The 22,359-nt window shown below is 39.9% G+C and overlaps 2 protein-coding genes across 7 annotated transcripts; both read left to right on the top strand.

Moving 5' to 3' along the window:
* The first annotated feature begins 1,916 nt into the window (after positions 1-1,916).
* Positions 1,917-22,014, top strand: LOC127242544 (uncharacterized). Of its 3 annotated transcripts, none has more exons than XM_051262114.1 (18): positions 1,917-2,358; positions 3,225-3,335; positions 3,431-3,487; positions 3,655-3,731; positions 3,816-3,915; positions 4,579-4,652; positions 5,389-5,501; positions 5,593-5,696; positions 17,403-17,456; positions 17,546-17,601; positions 17,698-17,736; positions 18,545-18,686; positions 18,825-19,009; positions 19,423-19,490; positions 19,652-19,724; positions 20,128-20,189; positions 20,271-21,519; positions 21,752-22,014. In XM_051262114.1, exons 1-18 carry the CDS (start codon positions 2,242-2,244, stop codon positions 21,915-21,917), a joined length of 2,847 nt encoding a protein of 948 aa, XP_051118071.1. In that variant the 5' UTR covers positions 1,917-2,241; the 3' UTR covers positions 21,918-22,014. The 3 variants fall into 3 exon arrangements, with proteins under 3 accessions (XP_051118071.1, XP_051118072.1, XP_051118073.1); XM_051262115.1 differs by having other exon boundaries at positions 18,545-18,680; XM_051262116.1 differs by having other exon boundaries at positions 5,398-5,501.
* On the top strand, positions 5,722-10,833 carry LOC127242543 (uncharacterized). 4 transcript variants are annotated; one of them, XM_051262112.1, is made up of 2 exons: positions 5,722-6,847; positions 6,944-10,833. In XM_051262112.1, the coding sequence occupies exon 2, from the start codon at positions 7,722-7,724 to the stop codon at positions 10,812-10,814; it is 3,093 nt and encodes a 1,030-aa protein (XP_051118069.1). In that variant the 5' UTR covers positions 5,722-6,847; positions 6,944-7,721; the 3' UTR covers positions 10,815-10,833. The 4 variants fall into 4 exon arrangements, with proteins under 4 accessions (XP_051118069.1, XP_051118070.1, XP_051118068.1 ...); XM_051262113.1 differs by having other exon boundaries at positions 5,722-6,815; positions 6,912-10,833; XM_051262111.1 differs by having other exon boundaries at positions 5,722-6,671; positions 6,720-10,833.
* Positions 22,015-22,359: the final 345 nt, after the last annotated feature.

Below are 22,359 nucleotides of genomic sequence, written 5' to 3' on the forward strand. Positions count from 1 at the left end.
TAGGAGTCATGGCCAGTTCATTTGACACACCGAAGTTGCATCGAGGATTCAAGCAAAGGGGTAAATCTCTAAACTCTCTCTGTATTGTTCTTCATGTTCTTCGTGTCCTTCGAAGCGTTCTTCGTCGAAAGTCACTAATTTGGACAAATGATCCAATATTGGTTGACGAATCGATGAAGTTAACGTTCTTCGTCGTATGTCCAAGCCGGAGGAAGGATTAAAGCTCTCAAAGCCGTCGAAGAATTCGTCAAAGCCAAGGGAAGCTTTACAAAGTTCCTCTCAAAGCTTCGACGTGTTCATCGCGTTCTTCACCAAAGCAAACTAGGCCCTCTTCAATCCAAAAGTCAAAGGGACACGCCGCCAAAAACGTTATGGAGCACCAAATCCACATTCTCAAAGATCAAAGTTGCGGATCGTTTAAAGAGGACATCAAATCCAAAGTTTAGGATCAAATCACCCACACGGAGACCAAAACCCTCCAAAAACGGCAAAGACAAATCAAAGATCAAAGCTGCGGATCGTCCAAAGAAGGCATCAAATCCAAAGCTGAGGATCAAATCGCCCACACGGAGACCGAAGCTCTCCAAAAGGCGGAAAAGGCAAACTAAAGATCAAAGTTGCGGATCGTCTAAAGAAGACATCAAATCCAAAGCCGATGATCGAATCGCCAATACGGAGACCAAAGTCCTCCAAAAGCAGCAAAGCCAAAGTAAAGGTCAAAATCGCGGATCATCTAGAGAAGAAATCAAATCCAAAGCCGACGATCAAATCGCCAACGCGGAGACCAAAGTCCTCCAAAAGCGGCAAAGCCAAAGCAAAGGTCAAAGTCGCGGATCGTCTAAAGAAGACAACAAATCCAAAGACGACGATCAGATCGCCAACATGGAGACCAAAGTCCTCCAAAAGCGGCAAAGCCAAATCAAAGATCAAAGCCTCGGATCGTCTAAAAAAAGACATCAAATCCAAAGCTACCGATCAAATCGCCCGCACGGAGACCAAAACCCTCCAAAAGCCGGCAGAATCAAACCGAAGACCAAATCTCTTCGGATCAAAGAAGCCATAGAAAACCAAGTTGGAAAATAAATTCATCCGGAAGGAGAATCAAAGGACCCATTTAGAGAATAGAACCCGCTTTAAATTCAAATCAAATATAATTTGTACAAATTTTGTGTTTATTAAAAATAACACAATTTTTTGTCCACATTTACTTTGTAATTGGACGTCCCAGAATAGAAACATGTATACTTTCTAATTGGACGGAGAGAGTATATTAATTAAAAATAATATTAAAAAGAATTGTAATATAATAAAACGTATTAAATAAATATATTAACAATATAACTTAAGAATTATTATTTTTATTGTCAAATGTGTCCAACAATTTAATATAAGCACCGATTGAAAAGATCAGTATTTTTGCTAGTCATTTCGTTTAATATGAAAATGTAGAGAATTGGTCAATGAAATTTAAATATATTTATAAATAATTTGTGTTAAATTTAAACTTTAAATTTTTGAAATTTCAAAATTTTTTGGATAGTTTTTAATTTGATTTTATTTTTTATTATGTTAAAGGTAATGGGTTATTTGACAAAGGTAATAAAATTTAATGATTGTATTTCTTATCAGAGATAATGGATTTTATTACAATAAAAATTAAAAATATAATGATAAAGGTAACAAAAGAAGTGACAGATGCTCTTATTATTAATACTTTCTCCGTCTCATAACAAAGTACAAAATATCCAAAATTTTTTTTTTTTTTTTTTTTTTTTTTTCTTTAAGTAAGGTTAACAGTAGTATAAATATGTAAGGTGATTTGATACTTTTAATTGATGAGAATATATTATTACTTAAAAAATGTGAAAATAATAATAATAATAATAATGAGAGTCGAAGATACACATGCTATGATCTTTTCCAAAAATAGAAAAGATTGTGCGAGGAAGACACCGCACCGCAGCACACCAGGCATGACTCTGAGAGCGAAATTCGATGTTCTGAGACCACCACCGCCTCTAGAGCCTCTGCCTGCCGTTTTACATTCTTGAACAAGAAGAAGAACCATCGAAAATACTAGGAGCAAAGCAGTTCGATTGCATTCCCCTCAGAATCAGACGCCACCATTATTCACGGTTGCTTTGCCTTGTTTTATGGAGGGATTAGTTAGCAGCTTAGCTTTGAAGATTGAGGAGATGAATGGCTACGTTTCGCGATCGTCGAGAGTTCTGTGAATAATTGATGAAAAAAAACAGTCCAGTGCTGAATACCTGCGAAATGGTGACCGGTGATTTGTTTCATTTCAGAAAGGATTCGTGGCCTCCTGAAGAGTACGTAAATCGATCGACTCTGCAGCTGGTGAGCTGTTATTTTTTATCTTCGGTTTGTGGAAAATTTGATCTGTTTTTCTTCACTATATTGAAGTTGAGGATGCTGTTTTTCATGGCTACTGAATTTTTCGCTATTTTGTTGCGAAAGGGGATTTCTCAATCTACTCGTATTCATTTATATTTGTTCCAAATTTGGTATGACGCAGAAGAACATTAGGGAGCTTGGATTTTCATTTTAAATTGAAATAGTTGTTGTATAATATGATATATATAAACAGGTATGATATGTTTTGAATGTATATTATTATTCTTATTTGGATAATGTTTGATTTGATACTTTTGGAGGGAATAAAAAGTTTTTTATGAATATGTAAAAATTTGGAAAACCTTAAAACAAAGAAGATATGGTGTGAGAAGTTTTTGTGGAAAACTAGAAAGTGGAAAAGAGTGGGAAAAGATTAATAAGAATTGAGCTTTGTTGCTTTTTGGTACCATTTCAGAGGTTAATGAATAACATATTTAGCTTTCTTATCAACGATGACTATGTTGCAAATCCTTTGCTATGCTAGATGAAAAGAAACACAAGAAGTAAAAAACAATTTAATCAGCTTCCATTTTGCACTGGTATTGAGTTGGTACATTCGATAGGACTATACGTGCTGTTTCCCTTTCTTGCCTTTGAGAAACACAAAAATCTTTTTCTTTGAGGACTGCTCTGTAATGGGTTTTCCTTAGTAGCAACCAGTGAAGGTAAAACTTTACCCTATTCATATTTCTTTTGTATATAGCATTTTGGCAATCTTTATACTTTTTACTTTTTACTTTCTGTAATTCTTTAGGTTTATTACTGACTATGCATGCCTTTTTCTGATTATCTAAGTTTTGTGTCACCAGTTGAATGCAGACAATGCTGCCCCTCCTGAATATGCATGGCGAAGGAAATTAAATAGCGATGCTAGTGTTCTTAAGGAGTTTAGTATTACATTTACAGAAGCTATAAAAATGGTAAATCAAAATTATGTTCAAGAGATCTTGTGTGAGACTATCATATTTGGGTTATTATAAGATTCTAATGATCTTTTTTAAATTTTTGGTTGTAGGTCACTCTCGGAATACGCCTGTGGCATTATGTACGGGAAGAAGCATCTCAAGGAAGGGTAACTATCCATCTTATCTCGAATATTTTTTGCCATTGTATCCATTTCATTGAAAGAATGCATAACCTTTGTCTGTTCATTAAGTAAATCAAACACTACCTACCTTCACATTTGCTTGGTTTAGAGCGGTTAACTTTGTGTCCTTAGTATTTACTTTCTTTGTGTAGAGAGCACCAATAGATCCTTTTACTCGAGAAAGTTGCAAACCCTCTGCATCCCAAGGTGTTCCTCTTGGGGGAATGGGGTATGTAGCATTCATTTTGCTAAGACTCTTTATTCTGCAACTCTAATCCAAACCATCAATAAGTTAAGGAACTTAACATTCCAGAAGTGGGAGCATATCCAGAGGTTTCAGAGGGGAATTTCAGCATTTCCAAATACTTCCAGGGACATGTGAGGCTTCGCCTGTGATGGCCAATCAATTCTCTGTAAAGCTCTTCTACTTGACATATTATTTATGTTGTAGTTTCTTATTTATCTTTATTTTCTCCTGAATGTTGGTGAAAAAGGCATTTGTTAATGTTTGCTGGGGCGAAAAAATTAATCCTATAATGTATAAACCCTTGCGAACTAATTGAACTATATTCCATCTTATTGGAAAGCTAGAATCCTAGTTCATATAAGAGTGTAGGTGTAAACTTTTGTCAAACTGTCACTTGAGCTTTCTTCTTTTCATTAGTTTTACATTGGAGTATAGAACTCTTGAGTAACTTCATTCGTTAGGACTTTGAAAAATTCAAAATTTAGTGACAGAAGAATCATTAGATAAGGTGAACCACTGGTATAATAATAAAAACCTCATCACACAGAGAGAAGTACCATTGGAGAATCAATTCATGATAAACTCTATTCTAAAGTATGGGTTCACTTAGATTCCTAACCAAATACTACTATGTAGTTATCCTTGACTATATGATTAACTTATTAAATCAAAATTATAATTGAAATACATCAACATTCAGCTTTCCAAATTTCCTGTAATGCTTGATGTACCTCACACCTCAAAGTGAGAAATACTTTGTGCTACATTTGTTTTTCTTTGGAATTATGTTAAGGATAACCTGACAACCAAATTCAAGTAAATATTTCAGATTTTCATATCTCGAGATGGAGGGAACAAAAAATATGCATCAGTCCTTGCTCCCGGCCAGCATGAAGGCTTAGGGTATACATCTCAACTGTTCAATTCCAGCTATAAACCTTTTCACTTGTACATTGCGATCTTATATACATTGGGTCATATGATTATGATTTGGACTGAACCTAAGCTAAAAAAGCCACAAAAAATTATATATGTGCTTGGTGATGCCTGCAATTATAACTAAAAGAAAGCTCCTTACTCCTCTTATCTGTGCTTTGTGAAAAACTAATGTGTTTAGATATGTTTTGGAATATTGGGTTGGTTGGTTTGGGAATAGTAAAAAGTTGAATAAAACATAGGTGTTTGCTATGATATAATAGATGTTAGATGTGATGTTTTGGATAGAGAATAGGTTTTTTTATGTAATATTTTCAATGGAAAATGGGTTTTGGATTTGATGTTTTTTAAAGAGAGAAATTTTGATGAATAGTGCGAAAATAATTTTGAAAACTTAAGTATACAGAGGCTTAGTCATTTCATGGGCACTTATTTATTGCTAAGTTTACTATCTTTCAGACAGTGACGGTTTAACTCGGAAATGGGACCTCTTAAACAGGCATACAGTTTATCAAGAGAAAATGTCATATCTTATTCTTTTTGTGCCATTTTTTCTTGCATGCCATCACACTTCCCAAATACCTAGTTTTTACATTATCTGTAATGCAACTTATCCTCGTGCTTTTTAAATTTTGGGATTTAGCTATATGAAACTAATCAATTGGAAATCCCATCTTATCCAACTACATTTCATTGTTGTTAGTTTTGACAGGAAGTCTAGTGATGATCAAGGTATAACATCGTGGGGATGGAATTTAGGTGGCCAGCATTCCACATACCATGCTCTCTTTCCCAGGGCATGGACTGTATATGATGGTAACTTTCTACTATAGCTCTTTGTCTCTATGATAGGCTTATCGAAATTGTAAAGGAAAATCTCCTTTATGTGCTCTCTTTGTTCGTACAGGCGAGCCAGATCCAGAGTTGAAAATATCTTGTCGACAGATATCACCCTTTATACCACATAATTATCAAGACAGCAGTCTTCCAACAGCTGTATTTGTTTACACTGTATGTACTCTTGCTTTTTGTGTTACTCAGTATTTTGTTTTTCAGTATAGATTAATTTCATAATTAGTTAATCTCTGTTTTTGGAGAAAGGTAAAACATCAATTAAACGAAGATTATGGCGACCTTTCAATTTAGGTCAAAAGATGTTATATATCTGCATTCCTATCATCTAAAATATGGCTAAAACATGTTTCCAGCTACAAGTTTTACGTGAGTTGGAATGAAAGAGATTTTGTGAAACACGAGTATGTTTGTTTGCATTTTGATTCTTTGTGCTATAATATTTTTCAGGTGAAAAATGTCTTAGACGTAATGTTTTGTATGGGAAGTGTTAGATGTGATAATTTTTGAAGAGAAATTGATAGATCAAACAGTGTGAAAATAGGTTAGAGAACTTAAGTAACAAATACCATTGCGTTTGCAAAGAGTAATGCATTTACTGCCCTGGATATGAGTTAAATAAAAATGCAATGGCACCACAGTATCTTTGTCACTAGGGTTGTACACTGACCTAAGCTCCCGACGAGTTGGTTGAGCTTGAGCAGAAATATGTGGCTAGTTGGCATTATTTATTACTTAATTTGTTAATTTTTAAGAAATACATAATTATTTTACTATTAATTGAGCTTGAGTAGGCTTGAGTTTAGACTTTTGTATTGAATTGAAAGTTTTTAAGACTGAGCCTTTCTATATCAAACTCAGTTTGTTTACAACCCCTACATGACTCTTTGAATCACTTTATGAGTAATGCCTCAGACAATGTATAAGCTACAAGAGTCAATGATGTAGCAATAGTATGACTCAAAACATGACTAAAGAGGCAATCAATTTGTTACGTACGAAATTTAGAGTTAGGTTAAAAGCCCAAGGTAAAAAGAAGAATGGGCCTGGCAATAGAATTGGTTGAACCGGCTCAAGGAAAATAGGTTTATTTCTACGGAAAGTCCTCAGGACGGAAGGACTTCAGGTCGGGAGGTCCTCAAGACGGAAAGACCTCAGGTCGGAAGGTCTTCAGGTCGGTAGGTCCTCAAGACAGAAAGACCTCAGGTCGGAAGGTCTTCAGGTCGGGAGGTCCTCAAGACGGAAAGTCATCAGGACGGAAGGACCTCAGGTTGGTAGGTCCTCAAGACGGAAAGACCTCAGGTCGGAAGGTCTTCAGGTCGGGAGGTCCTCAAGACGGAAAGTCATCAGGACGGAAGGACCTCAAGTCGGTAGGTCCTCAAGACGGAAAGACCTCAGATCGGAAGGTCTTCAGGTCGGGAGGTCCTCAAGACGGAAAGTCATCAGGACGGGAAGTCCGCAGGTCGGGAGGCCCTCAGGACGGGAAGTCCGCAGGTCGGGAGGCCTTCAGGACGGGAAGTCCGCAAGTCGGGAGGCCTCAGGTCGGGAAGTTCTCAGGTCGGAACTCTGCGGCAGGACCAACAAATCGGATGGTTTGTTAGTCGGGATGTCTGTAGTTAATCCAAACAAGTCAGATGGTTTGCAAGTCGGGAGGATTGGCAGTCGGACCAATACGGTTGTAGATTGGCAATCGGGCCTAAAGGGCGGAAGGTCTGTGGTCGGCTCAAAGAGTGAAATACAGGGATAATTTCGGTCTGCTGAGGACACGTGTCAGCAGGAGAAGGGTTGGAAGACGGTTGGGAAGGAGACGTTGTAACCGTTCGGGTGACGGTTTTCAGTACGGTTTCCCAGAGAATATTTAAGGATTTGGATCATCATTTGGCAAGGCATCTTCAATCAACTTCAACAAAGCAAAGTCAGATTTGGGGATCACCACTTTAAATTTCAGTCTTTTATTTTCCAGTTTATTTTCTGTACCATACAGTGTTTAGAGATTCCTAATCTCAGGCACTAATTAATCAAGTTTAAGGATATTCTCTATATCTTTGAATTTTACTTTATTTTTGTTGAAAAATTACATCAACAAATTGGCGACCACAGTGGGAGCAAGACAAAATTGCTCATTCCAATTCCGGCGATAATTTCATACGTCTTAGATCCGGCCGTATCATCGGAAGGGTCCATATGGCAGGTTCACAACCTCAATCATCTTCGGCACCGGTGGGAGAATCCGTTCCACCACCTATTGTGCCAAATGCCGGGGAAATCCCACAACCACCAACTGATTGGTGGTCTTATGTTCAACAAATGAACAACCAGCACACTTTGGTTATGCAGAATATGTTGCGTGAGCAACAAACGAACATGTTGCGTGAGCAACAGAGTCTGATGCAGAACATGATAGATCAAGCACTGTCAAGGGTTAGTCTTCAACCCACTCAAACTCCACCAGGAGTATCACCATCCAGACTACAGGCAAATTTCGCAGGGCCATCATTCGTGGATAGTACATTCCCAAGTGCCACAAATCCCAACCGAATGGATAGGGGAAAATCTCCTCTGACTTTTCCCAACACTGTTCCACTGGGACCAAGGGTTACCAATCCGCAGCCGAACAATACAAGGGAGGACAGGCCTGAAGGATATATACATGATCCTATTCATATTCCTGTGCAGGATCCGTTCCATGTTCCTGATCATCAACGCTTTCATGTAGATCCTGATGAGATTGCACATATATTAAGAGATCAGTATGGATTAACTCCTCAGATGGCTAACCGCCCTGCATATCAGAGACCTTTCCCAGAAAGGATCATTAATGAACACCCCCTCCCAAGGAATTATCGACCACCCGATTTTCATGCATTCTCAGGGGAGGACGGATCTTCCACCATAGAACATGTTGGTCGGTTCACAGCACAATTGGGAGAAGTTGGTAATAACCCTTTTTATAAGTTGCAACTGTTTGGTCTATCTCTTACTAGAACAACGTTTTCGTGGTTCGCAAGTTTACCTCATGGGCAAATTCAGACGTGGGAAGGACTGGAGATGGCATTTCATGCCAGATTCTTCAATCCTTTACCAACTGTTTCTTTAACTGATTTACTAGAATTGAGACAGTATCCAGAAGAATCTGCTTCACAGTTTATAGAAAGGGTGCGATTGATGAAGGGACGATGTCCTACGGTAATCAGTGAGAAAGAGATGACCAATTTAGTGGTCCGGAATATGCATACTCGCTTAAGAAAGGCACTCACTGCCCTGGATGTTGAGGATTTGGCAAGTCTTGCATCCAAGGCAGGACGTTTAGAGTCTTTGTTCAGAGAGGAAGATCAACATAACAGGCGTAATAGAGGCCAACATATGGCGAGTATGGGAACAGAAACATGTGACTTTGATTTTAATCAGTCAGAAGAGATGGCAGCCGAAATCCTTTCTGGAAAACCTTATGTATGCCCCAAATTGAAGCCAGTACCAGGATCTGAAGGAAAGGAGCAACCGACGTTTGATAGTTCGAAAGCTGATGAAATCTTTGATATCCTACTGACTGATGGGCAGATCCGTATTCCAAAGGGGCAAAGATTGGCCACTAAAGAAGAAATCAAAGGGAGACCATATTGTAAGTGGCATAATTCTTTCACACACAATACAAGTCAGTGTACTCATTTCAGGAAGGAAATTCAAAAGGCTATCAAGACAGGTCGGCTCAAATACATCACTCTAGGTGTAGACCAGCAACCGTTTCCGAAAGTAACAACGGCTATGTTTGACATCCAACCAAGTTCGGAAACAGGGAAAAATTCGGCCAATAGTGGACAAACAGGGGAACGAACTCAGGCAAGCCCCGGAACAAAAAAAGGAAGTCAGCCAAACAGTGGCCGACCGGAAGAACGACTCAAAGTTGTTGAAAAGCCAGTCGCTGAAAAATGGGACCATCCAGACGGTTCTTTTAATGTGGAGGTGAAAGAAAGGGTTTTAGTGCGTGACCACCCGACCAGAAAAACAGGGTCAGTCGGGAACAATTGGGCTCGAAATAAAAAGCCTTTACCAGTTGATATAGATCCTCGTTTCCCAGGTATGAATCGTACACAGATTCGCAATGCCAAACGCAGGTATGCTGCGAAGTATGGGAAACGAGTTCCTTCAGCAAAACAACTAACCGACGAGCAAAACGCAGCCGACTGCTTGGCAGGAGATCAGTCCATTCGGGTCTTTACAGAACAAACAACCAACGAGCAGGGAGCAGCCATGCAATCTCCAAAAAGTCGGTCCAGTCGGGTCTGTTCAAGAAAGCAACCGAACGACGGATTAGACGCTTCAGATTATACTAAAGGAAGTTCGTCGGGACAGAGGAAAGGTAAAGGAATATCAGATGAAATAATTAGAGGTTTTAGATGCCAACATTGTGAACGGATCAACATCAATCCATCTCTTGAAGAATTCCGTATAGAATCTTTGACGGCTCAATCTCGGAATAAGACAAAGGAAGAAGTTGTAACTACAGAGGAAAATTTGAGATCTGTTAAATCTCGTCTGGGACCACGAATCCCTTGTCGAATGACAGAGATTAATCAGATGAGAGATGAACCGATGTGGGCGAGTCTGGTAGATGATACTATGGACGAACCTTTATGGGCATTCTTGGCAGATGACGAATTAGAGGAAACAGAGTGGGCAAAGACTTCAGATTCCGAGCCTCAGCCGGAGGCACCTTCGATTGTGTTTCCTCCTATTCCAGAGGGTGCGATCTCCCATTTGAAGCCTCTGTATGTTAATGCTCACATTTGCGGGAAACCAATCACAAAGGTTTTTGTGGATAATGGAGCAGTCTTTAATGTTATGCCATTGAAGACTCTCAAGAAGCTAGGGAAAGGAATTCATGATCTGTCTCCTGTGAAATTCGAAATGACAAGTTTTACGGGGCAGCCGACTAAGCCTGAAGGCATGATGGTTGCCACAATTGAAGTCGGACCAAAAAAGATCTCCACTGTTTTCTTTATTGTGGACGCAGATACTACATACTCTCTCTTGCTGGGACGAGACTGGATTCATGCCTCTCAATATGTGCCATCAACCCTGCACCAACAATTAATGTTTTGGGAAGGAAATCAGGTCTTCAAAATGGAAGCGAATGACAACCCATTCGATGTATCAGAACAAGTTGAAGAGTCAGTGTTTTATTCCAGTCATTTGGCTCCGATGTCTCAGTTGTATATGGCCAGGGAATACCCAAACAAGGGTTATAAAGTCACTGGCCAGAACTCGATGTTCTATTAAAAGAACACCTTTATTGTATGGCTCATGATAAAGCCACACCCATTCCCATATAATTTGTTTGTTATGGATGATACAAGTTTAGAAGTATGTAGTTCTCTTATTAATAAGTTCTATTTAAAGCAGTTATTACATAAAGCAGAAAATAGTAAAGAGATTCTTGATGTTCACCTCCAAAAAGATGAACAATTTCGTTGGCCTGATTTATTGGAGAAAACAGAACCAACAGCTTCATCACAAGACCCATTATTGGAGTTTAATTTAGGAACCGAATTGGTTCCAAAAGTGATCAGGCTAAGTGGTTATTTGTCTAAAGAGCAACAGACAATGATGCTCGAAGTTATTAGAAACAATATTGATTGTTTAGCATGGGATTATTCAGAAATGCCTGGTTTGACAAGAAGTCTAATAGAGCATCGATTGCCTATCAAGGAAGGTTGCAAACCTTACAAACAACCTCTAAGGCGAATGAGCCCGGATTTGATGCCTCAAATCAAGGAAGAAATCCAAAAACTTCTCAAAGTGGGTTTCATTCAGCCTTGCCGTTACGCGGAGTGGCTGGCTAACATTGTGCCAGTGGTCAAGAAAAATGGTAAGATAAGGATATGCATCGATTTCAGGGATTTGAATCTAGCTACCCCTAAGGACGAATATGTGATGCCTATGGCCGACATGTTGATAGATGCAGCAGCAGGGCATAAAATCCTTAGTCTGATGGATGGTTATGCAGGTTATAACCAAATATTTCTGGCAGAAGAAGACATTCCTAAGACAGCATTTAGGTGCCCAGGGGCTTTAGGTATTTATGAATGGACAGTCATGCCATTCGGGTTAAAGAATGCAGGGGCAACTTACCAAAGAGCCATGAATTCAATCTTTCATGATTTAATTGGCAAATCTATGGAAGTTTATATTGATGATGTTATTGTTAAATCTTCCAGTTTTGACGAACATTTGAGAAATCTTGAAGAGGCATTCGAAAGAATGAAGAAGTACAAATTGAAGATGAATCCAACCAAATGTGCTTTTGGAATATCAGCCGGGAGCTTTTTAGGATTTTTAGTTCATGAGAGAGGAATTGAAATCGATGCCAATAAGGCTAAAGCCATTCTTGACAGTCGGCCACCCAAGACGGTTAAAGAAATCCAAAGTCTTTTGGGTAAGGTGAACTATTTGAGGCGTTTCATTTCTAATGCTGCTGGCAAGGTCAGACCCATTACTAAATTGTTGAAAGCTGGAAAAAATGCTTTCGAATGGGGTCCCGATCAACAGACGGCTTTAGATGCTATCAAGCAGGCATTGGTTCACCCTCCAGTCTTGATGCCTCCTAAACAAGGTCGGCCGCTCAAACTTTATTTGGCAAATACATATGAAGTGGTTAGCTGTTTATTGGCACAGGATGGAGATGACGGGAAGGAAAGGGCAATCTACTATCTCAGTAAAACCCTTACAGGACCAGAACTGAATTACACTATGCCAGAAAAAATGTGTTATTCATTGGTCTTCGCTTGTACTAAACTCGAGCATTATTTGCTGCCCAGAAAAATTGAGGTCATATCAAAGGTGGATCTCATCAAATTGATTTTACAGAGACCTACTATGAAGGGCAGACTCATGAAGTGGGCCATCAAATTGGCTCCTTTTGATCTTCAACATTCCCCTTTGAGGGCAATCAAGGGACAAGCAGTAGCCGACTTCTTAGCAGAATTCTCACAAGTCGGGTATTCTCTTGGTGATAGCGTCCGACCACTTGGTTGTTCATCATATGTGAATAATCTACAGGTCGGATGTGTACCTTATATAAGTACCAGAACATGGTTGATGTTCTTTGATGGTTCTACCTCTGGAAACAAATCAGGGGCAGGGGTCTTTTTGCAAGGACCTGACGGTCAAAAGATCAACTTACAACTACGATTGGAAGCCATGACCCATAATTCGGCAGAATATGAAGCTTTAATTTTGGGTTTGGAGGCTTTAATAGCCAGGAAGTTCCAGTCTGTAATCATAAGAGGGGATTCTCAATTAGTAATCAACCAGGTAAACAATCAATATGTTTGCAATTACCCTCACCTTCGCAGATACAGGGACATTGTGGGTCGGTTACTGACAAAAATCTCAGAAGTAATAATTGAGTTCATTCCGAGGAAAGAAAACCAATGTGCTGATGAGTTGGCTCAAAGGGCCTGTAAAGGAATTCTGGAGGATATGTGGTCGGAGGTCAAGTCGGGCATAGAAGGAAAGACAGACCCAATATGTGATCGAATGGTCGGGCAGGAGACTGTCGGGCAGGAGCCCGACTGCGAAGTTACTGTCGGACAGGAGCCCGACTGCGAAGTTATGGTCGGGCAGGAGACTGTCGGACAGGAGCCCGACTGCGAAGTTACTGTCGGACAGGAGTCCGACTGCGAAGTTACTGTCGGACAGGAGCCCGACTGCGAAGTTACTGTCGGACAGGAGCCCGACTGCGAAGTTACTGTCGGACAGGAGCCCGATTGCGAAGTTACTGTCGGACAGGAGCCCGAATGCGAAGTTACTGTCGAACAGGAGCCCGACGGCGTAGTTACAGTCGGACACAAAGATGCCAGTGAAACAGTGACCGATTGGAGAACAGAGCTTATCATGTATTTACAAAATCCAGGTGCGAGTGTTTCAATTGCGACACGATTGAAGGCTTTACGTTTTCAATTGATAAATGGAATTTTGTATAAGAGATCATTTGAAGGTTTACTTTTGAAATGTTTGGGGTCTAAGGAAGCTCTAGAGGTAATGACAGAAGTACATGGTGGGATATGTGGAGCTCATCGGGCAGGTCTGAATATGAGATGGGCCATTCATCGTTTGGGTTTTTTCTGGCCAAAGATTTTTGAAGATTGCATACACTTTGCCAAAGGCTGCCAGGAATGTCAGAGACATGGAAACTTAAACCATTTGCCAGTAACCGAATTGCAATTTTTGGCAAAACCATGGCCTTTTAAATCATGGGCTATGGATATTATTGGTAAGATACATCCTGCTTCATCGAAACATCATTGTTTCATATTGGTCGCGACTGACTACTTTACCAAATGGGTAGAAGCGGTTGCTTTGAAAAATGTAGATCAGAAGGAGGTGATAGACTTCGTTTTGAATCAAATTATTTACAGATATGGCATTCCTCAGTCTATAACAACCGACCAAGGCCTGGTTTTCACAGGGGAAAAGTTCTCTAGTTTCTTGGCAGAATTCGGTGTTCGATTACATCATTCGTCACCTTATTATCCCCAAGCCAATGGACAAGCGGAAGCAGCAAATAAGATTATTATTGGGATTATAAAGAAGATGGTTGAAGGGAACCCAAGAAAGTGGCATTTGTTATTGTCTCAGGCTTTATGGGCACATAGGAATACCAGAAATACGGCCACAGGGTTCTCACCTTACCAACTCACGTTTGGCCAAGATGCTGTTTTACCAGCCGAAATCCGAGTATCATCTGGCCGAACAGAGTTTACTGATGGTGATCTTACAAAAGAATACCAACAACTTATGATGCAACAGTTGGAGGATTTGGATGTTAGCCGCCTTCATGCAATAAGTCGAAGTGTGAAACAGAGTGAAATCAGAGCAAGGAATTACGGAAAGAAAGTTCTTCACAGGACATTCCAAAAAGGAGACCTAGTCTGGAAGACCATCCTTCCTACATATAAGAAAACTGACCAATTGGGAAAGTGGTCACCGAATTGGGAAGGACCATACATTGTTCAAAAAGATATTGGGAATGGCGCTTTCATTATTGTAAATCATGAAGGTAGAAGAGTACATGATTGTATTAATGCTAAATATCTGAAGAGGTATTATCCTGCCTTTTCAGATAACAAAACTGCCTGAAACAAAATATTATTCAGAACCCATTTGTGGGGTTCGAACCTGTTTAAAGGTTCATTTCTGTTAGTCATCATGTATTTGTGAGAAATTTTCTGCCTCTGAATCAGAATTTTCATCCCAGTGAGTGGATATTAGTTCTGGTTCTTCTTCAATAAGATCTTCCAAATCTGGTCAGTACCTCTCCCATTGGCTTTGCATTTCATCTAAATCTTGATTGGTACGTGCTTGCATGTCTGTTATGGCTTGATATTCACGGTCAACAATGGTACGCAATCTTGAAAAGACTTTTCGTTGATTGGAAAAGATATTATCCCAACCAAGATCTGGAAGTATGGTTGCTGCGTGATTTTCAATCATTTCCATGTGATGATGGAGGTCAGGAATGCGACCAAGGATGTCACGAAGAGGTTCATACCCCTCAATGATTTTTTCCATTAGGCGGATGACGCGATGAATGGTTCTTCTACCTCGTTGGGAGAATCGGAATTTGAAGTCTAGTTGCTTGAGTATATGTAACAAGTCTTCTGCATGGCCTCCAATAGGGTGATTACCCACAAAGAAGGGTTGAAGAACACCTTCCCAGTTGCTTGATGGAACATGAGGTCGGTCATTCGCCATGTTTGTTAACACTTCAAGTGTTTTGGTTTTCAAAATATGCCCTGGAATGTGTTTCTTAAAATGTGAGAAACAGTGTTCTTTTAAGGAAGGAGTTTGTTTCGGTTCCTACAAAGTTGGAAATTGAAAGGTGATCCTTGTTTTGAGAAAAGAAGGAACAATATATTACTAAGTCAAATGTTGTTACAGAGGGGGAAGTATTACAAAAGTGCCCCTAGGGCAGTTTTTATATGTGTCCATTTGACTTCATCCCTGGATAACCTTCTGGTATTAGCAGCCGTCTGATATCTTCTGATGAATTGGGATCGAGCTTGGGTTTTCAGCTCTTGATCCAATTCGGCCTCGTTCTTTGTATACTTCTCAAGCAGACGCTGCTCATTGGTAATTTGATTATCCAGGATAGACTGTTAATCAGGAGTGTTGCAGTAACTGGTGCAGTTGCTAAGGGAATGTTTCAAGAGGGTGATGATTTATGAACTTCCAAACATCGATTGTTAAATGGCGTTTGAAAGTCCCTTGGCGGCGGGCAAGTTGTTACGTACGAAATTTAGAGTTAGGTTAAAAGCCCAAGGTAAAAAGAAGAATGGGCCTGGCAATAGAATTGGTTGAACCGGCTCAAGGAAAATAGGTTTATTTCTACGGAAAGTCCTCAGGACGGAAGGACTTCAGGTCGGGAGGTCCTCAAGACGGAAAGACCTCAGGTCGGAAGGTCTTCAGGTCGGTAGGTCCTCAAGACGGAAAGACCTCAGGTCGGAAGGTCTTCAGGTCGGGAGGTCCTCAAGACGGAAAGTCATCAGGACGGAAGGACCTCAGGTTGGTAGGTCCTCAAGACGGAAAGACCTCAGGTCGGAAGGTCTTCAGGTCGGGAGGTCCTCAAGACGGAAAGTCATCAGGACGGAAGGACCTCAAGTCGGTAGGTCCTCAAGACGGAAAGACCTCAGATCGGAAGGTCTTCAGGTCGGGAGGTCCTCAAGACGGAAAGTCATCAGGACGGGAAGTCCGCAGGTCGGGAGGCCCTCAGGACGGGAAGTCCGCAGGTCGGGAGGCCTTCAGGACGGGAAGTCCGCAGGTCGGGAGGCCTCAGGTCGGGAAGTTCTCAGGTCGGAACTCTGCGGCAGGACCAACAAATCGGATGGTTTGTTAGTCGGGATGTCTGTAGTTAATCCAAACAAGTCAGATGGTTTGCAAGTCGGGAGGATTGGCAGTCGGACCAATACGGTTGTAGATTGGCAGTCGGGCCTAAAGGGCGGAAGGTCTGTGGTCGGCTCAAAGAGTGAAATACAGGGATAATTTCGGTCTGCTGAGGACACGTGTCAGCAGGAGAAGGGTTGGAAGACGGTTGGGAAGGAGACGTTGTAACCGTTCGGGTGACGGTTTTCAGTACGGTTTCCCAGAGAATATTTAAGGATTTGGATCATCATTTGGCAAGGCATCTTCAATCAACTTCAACAAAGCAAAGTCAGATTTGGGGATCACCACTTTAAATTTCAGTCTTTTATTTTCCAGTTTATTTTCTGTACCATACAGTGTTTAGAGATTCCTAATCTCAGGCACTAATTAATCAAGTTTAAGGATATTCTCTATATCTTTGAATTTTACTTTATTTTTGTTGAAAAATTACATCAACACAATTATATATGTATATATATGTGTCTGTGTGTGTGTGTGTATTTGTGGTTCTTTTTACACTATGGAGTTGGTAGTAATATGATTGCTTGATTACTCCAATTGGTAAAAAGTGATGCAGCTAATTGAAACCAAATCAGCCCACTGCTTTATAAGAGCCTCATAACCTTGAACACATGCTTCCCCGCTAAGTCTTGACATTGTCATCTTTAATCACTACATTTCATCTAAATAGAAGTTTAAACTCCAGGGGAATATATTATTTCATTCTTGAATCTTCAATAATCAACATCAGAAATTTTTAGCTTAATTTATATCTTCTCACACTAAATATAAATGTGAATGTTTTATGATAGTAATTAATTTTACATATTATATATAGGTGGAAGTATGTAGTATCAGACCGCCACAGCTTGCTATAAATCTTAAAAAATTTGAGGATTATGTTTCTTTTCCTTGCTTTCATTGCTTCATTTATTTACCATGTAGTTGGCAAATACGGGAAAGGATAGGGCAAAAGTCAGCCTTCTTTTTACCTGGGCCGTAAGTCTTTTCGTGTGCTGATTGTTGTTAAAATGAGGCAAATATGTCTTTGTGCACATGATCAGTTGGTTGACCGTTTTTTGTTGCAGAATTCTGTTGGAGGTATCTCACATCTATCAGGAGGTCATGTCAACGAGCCATTTGTGTATGTATATGTTACAGTCTAGTTTCGATCTTTTATTCATTATGATTCTGTATCATGACCTGTGTTTCTTCTGCCTTTTCTGTGAACTTTTTCCAGTGGTGAAGATGGAGTTTCGGGTGTGCTGCTACATCACAAGCAAGTGATCATACTTTCTACTTTAGTATGACGGTTGGTTTGCATTTATTTTTCCAAGTGCCTTAGTGTTGAATTAGGTAAATCTAGGATGTGTGACAAGTGCAATTCTTTTCCCCATTGAAAAAAAAAATGTAGGAATATATAAGTCAATTTGTTTGTTGAAAAACTTGGCAATGCTACGTTGCAAGTTAAAATAGTCAATGATACCTGGAGAAACTATTTATAGTTTTAACCCACCCTAATGCAGCTAGTACTCGTTCATGCTCCCAGTGAGTACCTAACACTCCATTTGGTGTTCCATTGGTGCACGAATCAAACAAGTTTGAAGTTTGACCTTGAAGAGTTTGAGAGATTGCTTCTCTGTTTGTTTGTTTTGCTCGTTAAATTTAGATTGCATCTTTAGTATGCCTGCTATGCGTGGATTCATTGGATGCCTGAGTCCTTCTCTTCATACAGGAATAAGCTTCATTATGTTTGTTGAGTGCTTGTGTGAGAAGTCCCCTTTGGTCATTGAGCCGTTTGGCAAAAGTTCTACATCACTATAAATCTATTCTTTGATACTGAACTTTATTCAATGTGCAAACCACGCTGACTGATTATTTGACGAGTTGTTGATTGGTAAAGCTCTCTGTTTGAGGTAATCAACAGTCATATTTCACTTCTTTCTGCATGACTGCTTTATTCATCTGAATAAAGCCATTAACGTTGAGAATTTTGTGTGCTTGCCTATTGCTTGATGCTTATGGTATTGAGTGCATTTTGGATACTTGAAAAACAATGTATTTTTAACAGCATTTATTGATTGCAGAACTGCAAAAAATAACCCTCCTGTCACATATTCAATTGCTGCATGTGAAACTCAGAATGTGAGTGTATCAGTTTTGCCCTGTTTCGGCCTGAACGAAGGATGTTGCATAACTGCCAAAGATATGTGGGGAAAAATGGTGCAGGTTAAATTACTACGTATACGTGTTTTCCGTCGAACATTTAATTTGGCTTGGCTTGGCATGATGTTAGAACTTAGTTCATTTGTTTATTGTGTTTCTTCATCGCTTTTGACGTTAAAAATAAATTTTCTAAATCTCTAGGATGGCAGCTTCAACCAAGAGAATTTCTGCAAGGTGCCTAGCATGCCATCATCTCCAGGAGAAACTCCTTGTGCTGCAGTCTCAGCTTCTACATGCGTTGAACCTCACGGAAAATGCACAGTTGCATTTGCAATTGCTTGGTCTTCGCCTAAAGTCAAATTTTGCAAGGGCAAGTCCTACTATAGGTAAATTTTTTCCTATTGTTTTAGGTTTACAATGGGATTGTGTGTATAATAAGAGTTGCTTATTAACTTCTTTCGTGACACCTTACTTTGCTAAAAGAAGGGAAAAAAAATGTATTCTTCAGTATCTGTTGCTTTATTTGGTATTGAAGGCTAAATTGCACATTTTCACATAAAGTGTTGATCGAATGGTCTAATATTAGTAATTTAAGCCCATTTTATGATAGCCATTAGTATTGATGAAATAATAATAATAACAATAATTAACGTGTACTTACAGAAAAAATGTAGGTTCACATCATATCTTTCAATGAATATTAACTGTTGCATAAACTATAGTTTGTTTTTCACTGTGGAATTATAACTACATCTGTTTCTCAATGTATATGGTCTGTTCTATTCCATTGGAAGTGCAGGCGGTACACTAAATTCTACGGTACTTCCCGAACTGCAGCTAAGGACATAGTGCATGATGCTCTTACCAGTGAGTATACTTAGCTCTATGAATAGCTGCTTGATTCTATGTGCTGCATTTTATATCTCGCGTTTCGTTGATTTGTTCTTTGCAATTTTGTTTTCTGGGCAATTGTTTTATGCTAGCATCTATTACTGCATTTCACTTTCTTGTGTTTGGGTACTTTTAAGATTATGTGCTGTGGGAAGAAGAGATTGTAAAATGGCAAAAACCTGTTCTTACAGATAACCGACTGCCCGAATGGTAAGTAAGGCTTGGTACTGTGTTCTTTTCTTTCTTCTCATAAGAAATATGTTGTCTCCCTCTGATATTTTTATAATCGTGCTCTCTCTCATGATTATCTGGTTAAAATTTGTGTATACATAAACGTAAGATTTAATTAATTCGATTGGTGTGATGCAGTAAAAGTAGACAATGATTGTATTTCAATGATATTTTCCAAAACCTGTATGGCTGTATCTACGTTTAATTCAGTTGACTTTGTAGATTTACTCGTAAGTTTGTATATGAACATGGTTTGGAGTAAATATATTGACTGTTCAAATAAAATCCGGCTCCAAAATTCCGAACACATGGTAATAAAGTACATTTCTTGAATATAGTCTAATTTAAACTAATGGATTCAAACACATTCGGTGCTTTGCAGGTACAAGTTTACTTTATTCAATGAGCTATATTTTCTTGTGGCGGGGGCAACAGTTTGGATCGGTATGATCGCATCTGAAGCTGGTCTTATTATTTTAATTCGATGGAATATTTCCTTCGTGCAATTTTGATGTTGGTGTATAGATTCACGCTTGCTAGCTGAGGACTCGAGTGGTATCAAGTCGATAATCACAGAAATCCACAGAAAATCCGAGGGAAGAATAGTTCACAGATCAACTGTGATTAATAAAGATGCTGCTCAAAACACATTGGATGCTTCACTAAACATCGATCCGGCAGAAAGTGGGGAAAGATCTACCGGAATTACATCAGGCAAAGACAAGCCGAGCACCTGTGAAAAGGGTTACGAGCAAGAGAACAGCAACAATGAAGTGGGCAGGTTTCTATATCTCGAAGGCATCGAATATATAATGTGGTGTACTTATGATGTGCATTTCTACGCATCATTCGCCCTGCTAGAGCTCTTTCCGAAAATCGAGCTTAGCATCCAGCGCGAGTTTGCAGCTGCCGTATTATCCGAGGATACGAGGAAAGTGAAGTTTTTGGCCGAGGGAAACTGGGGAATACGCAAGGTGAAAGGCGCTGTCCCGCACGATCTCGGTACCCACGATCCGTGGCATGAAATGAACGCTTACAACATACACGACACGAGCCGGTGGAAGGATCTGAACCCGAAGTTCATTCTTCAGGTATATAGAGATTTTGCTGCGACCGAAGATCTCTCTTTCGGAGTTGATGTTTGGCCCGCAATTCGTGCTGCCATTGAGTACATGGAGCAATTCGACAGGGACAACGACGGTCTGATTGAAAACGACGGCTTTCCTGATCAGACATACGATACATGGACCGTTCACGGCATAAGTGCTTACTGTGGTTCCTTATGGCTTGCTGCTCTTCAAGCCGCGGCAGCAATGGCCCAGCAGTTAGGCCACCTGGAATTTGCTGACAAATGCAAGAACACATTTCTCAAGGCCAAATCTGCGTATGTAGCGAAACTTTGGAACGGTTCTTATTTCAACTATGACAGCGGATCGAGCAGTAACAGCAAATCGATCCAAGCTGATCAGCTCGCGGGGCAGTGGTACACTGCAGCTTCAGGGCTTCCAGATCTTTTCGACGACTGCAAGATCCGGAGTTCTCTGCAGAAAATATACGACTTCAATGTGATGAAAGTTGGGGAGGGCCGGATGGGTGCAGTGAATGGAATGCATCCTACCGGAAAGGTGGACGATACGTGTATGCAGTCGCGGGAGATATGGACCGGCGTGACATATGCAGCTGCGGCTACGATGATTCATGCCGGAATGACGGAGCAGGCGTTTGCCACGGCGGCAGGGATATTCATCACCGGCTGGTCCGAGGAGGGATTCGGGTACGCATTTTAAGTTTTTTCTTCTTGTTTTTTTGCAGGATTTAGCTATAAAAGTATTTTCCCGAATAGAAATATGTATATATGGAAGTAGGATATCTTTGGGCTAAAATTAAAACAAGACCTCCTAACCTAACGGGGTGTATACTACCAAGTACAATGTCTTATTTTGGACTATTGTGTCGCAATGTCCGTCCGAATTAGTGATGTCTTTCTTACGTATGGTTTATTTCAGATACTCGTTTCAAACTCCGGAAGGTTGGACTACCAATGGCAATTTCCGATCTTTGATATACATGAGGCCCCTCGCGATATGGGCGATGCAACGGGCTCTATTGAATCCAAAAGTTGGTTTGGTAGGTAGCGCCTCCGCGGACAAAAGCAGCTCTAGTTTCAATTGAAAGTACTATTTTTATTTGTTACTTTTAGTGAAAAAATTGTCTATTGTCATTCTAATAAAATACGTATATGAATACAAGGGAGGAGCAATATGGTCAATATTTATATATACATAAATATAGAGTAATATATATATACTAACATCCTTTAAACTCCAAGGTGGTGCTGTAAGTACCAACTTAGCGTAAGAGAATATGAAAAGAGAATATGAAAATGATTCATAAAGAGATATGGTGATTGAAATATGTCGGTTGATCTTTGGCGGGGATTAAACGCAATAGAAAAGTCTTGGTAATCACATGTTGCCTCACAAAATGACAACAAAATTCAATATATTTCGTGCGCTCGTAGAAAAAATCATTGTGCGCAATCTGTAAGACACTCCGATTGTAGCAATGAAGATTAGTAGATACGGACTGAGGGTGGCAACCACATGTTGTCTCA

This window comes from Andrographis paniculata, unplaced genomic scaffold (assembly GCF_009805555.1).
Source record: "Andrographis paniculata isolate CXL003 unplaced genomic scaffold, ASM980555v1 Contig87END, whole genome shotgun sequence".
Lineage (NCBI taxonomy): Eukaryota > Viridiplantae > Streptophyta > Magnoliopsida > Lamiales > Acanthaceae > Andrographis > Andrographis paniculata.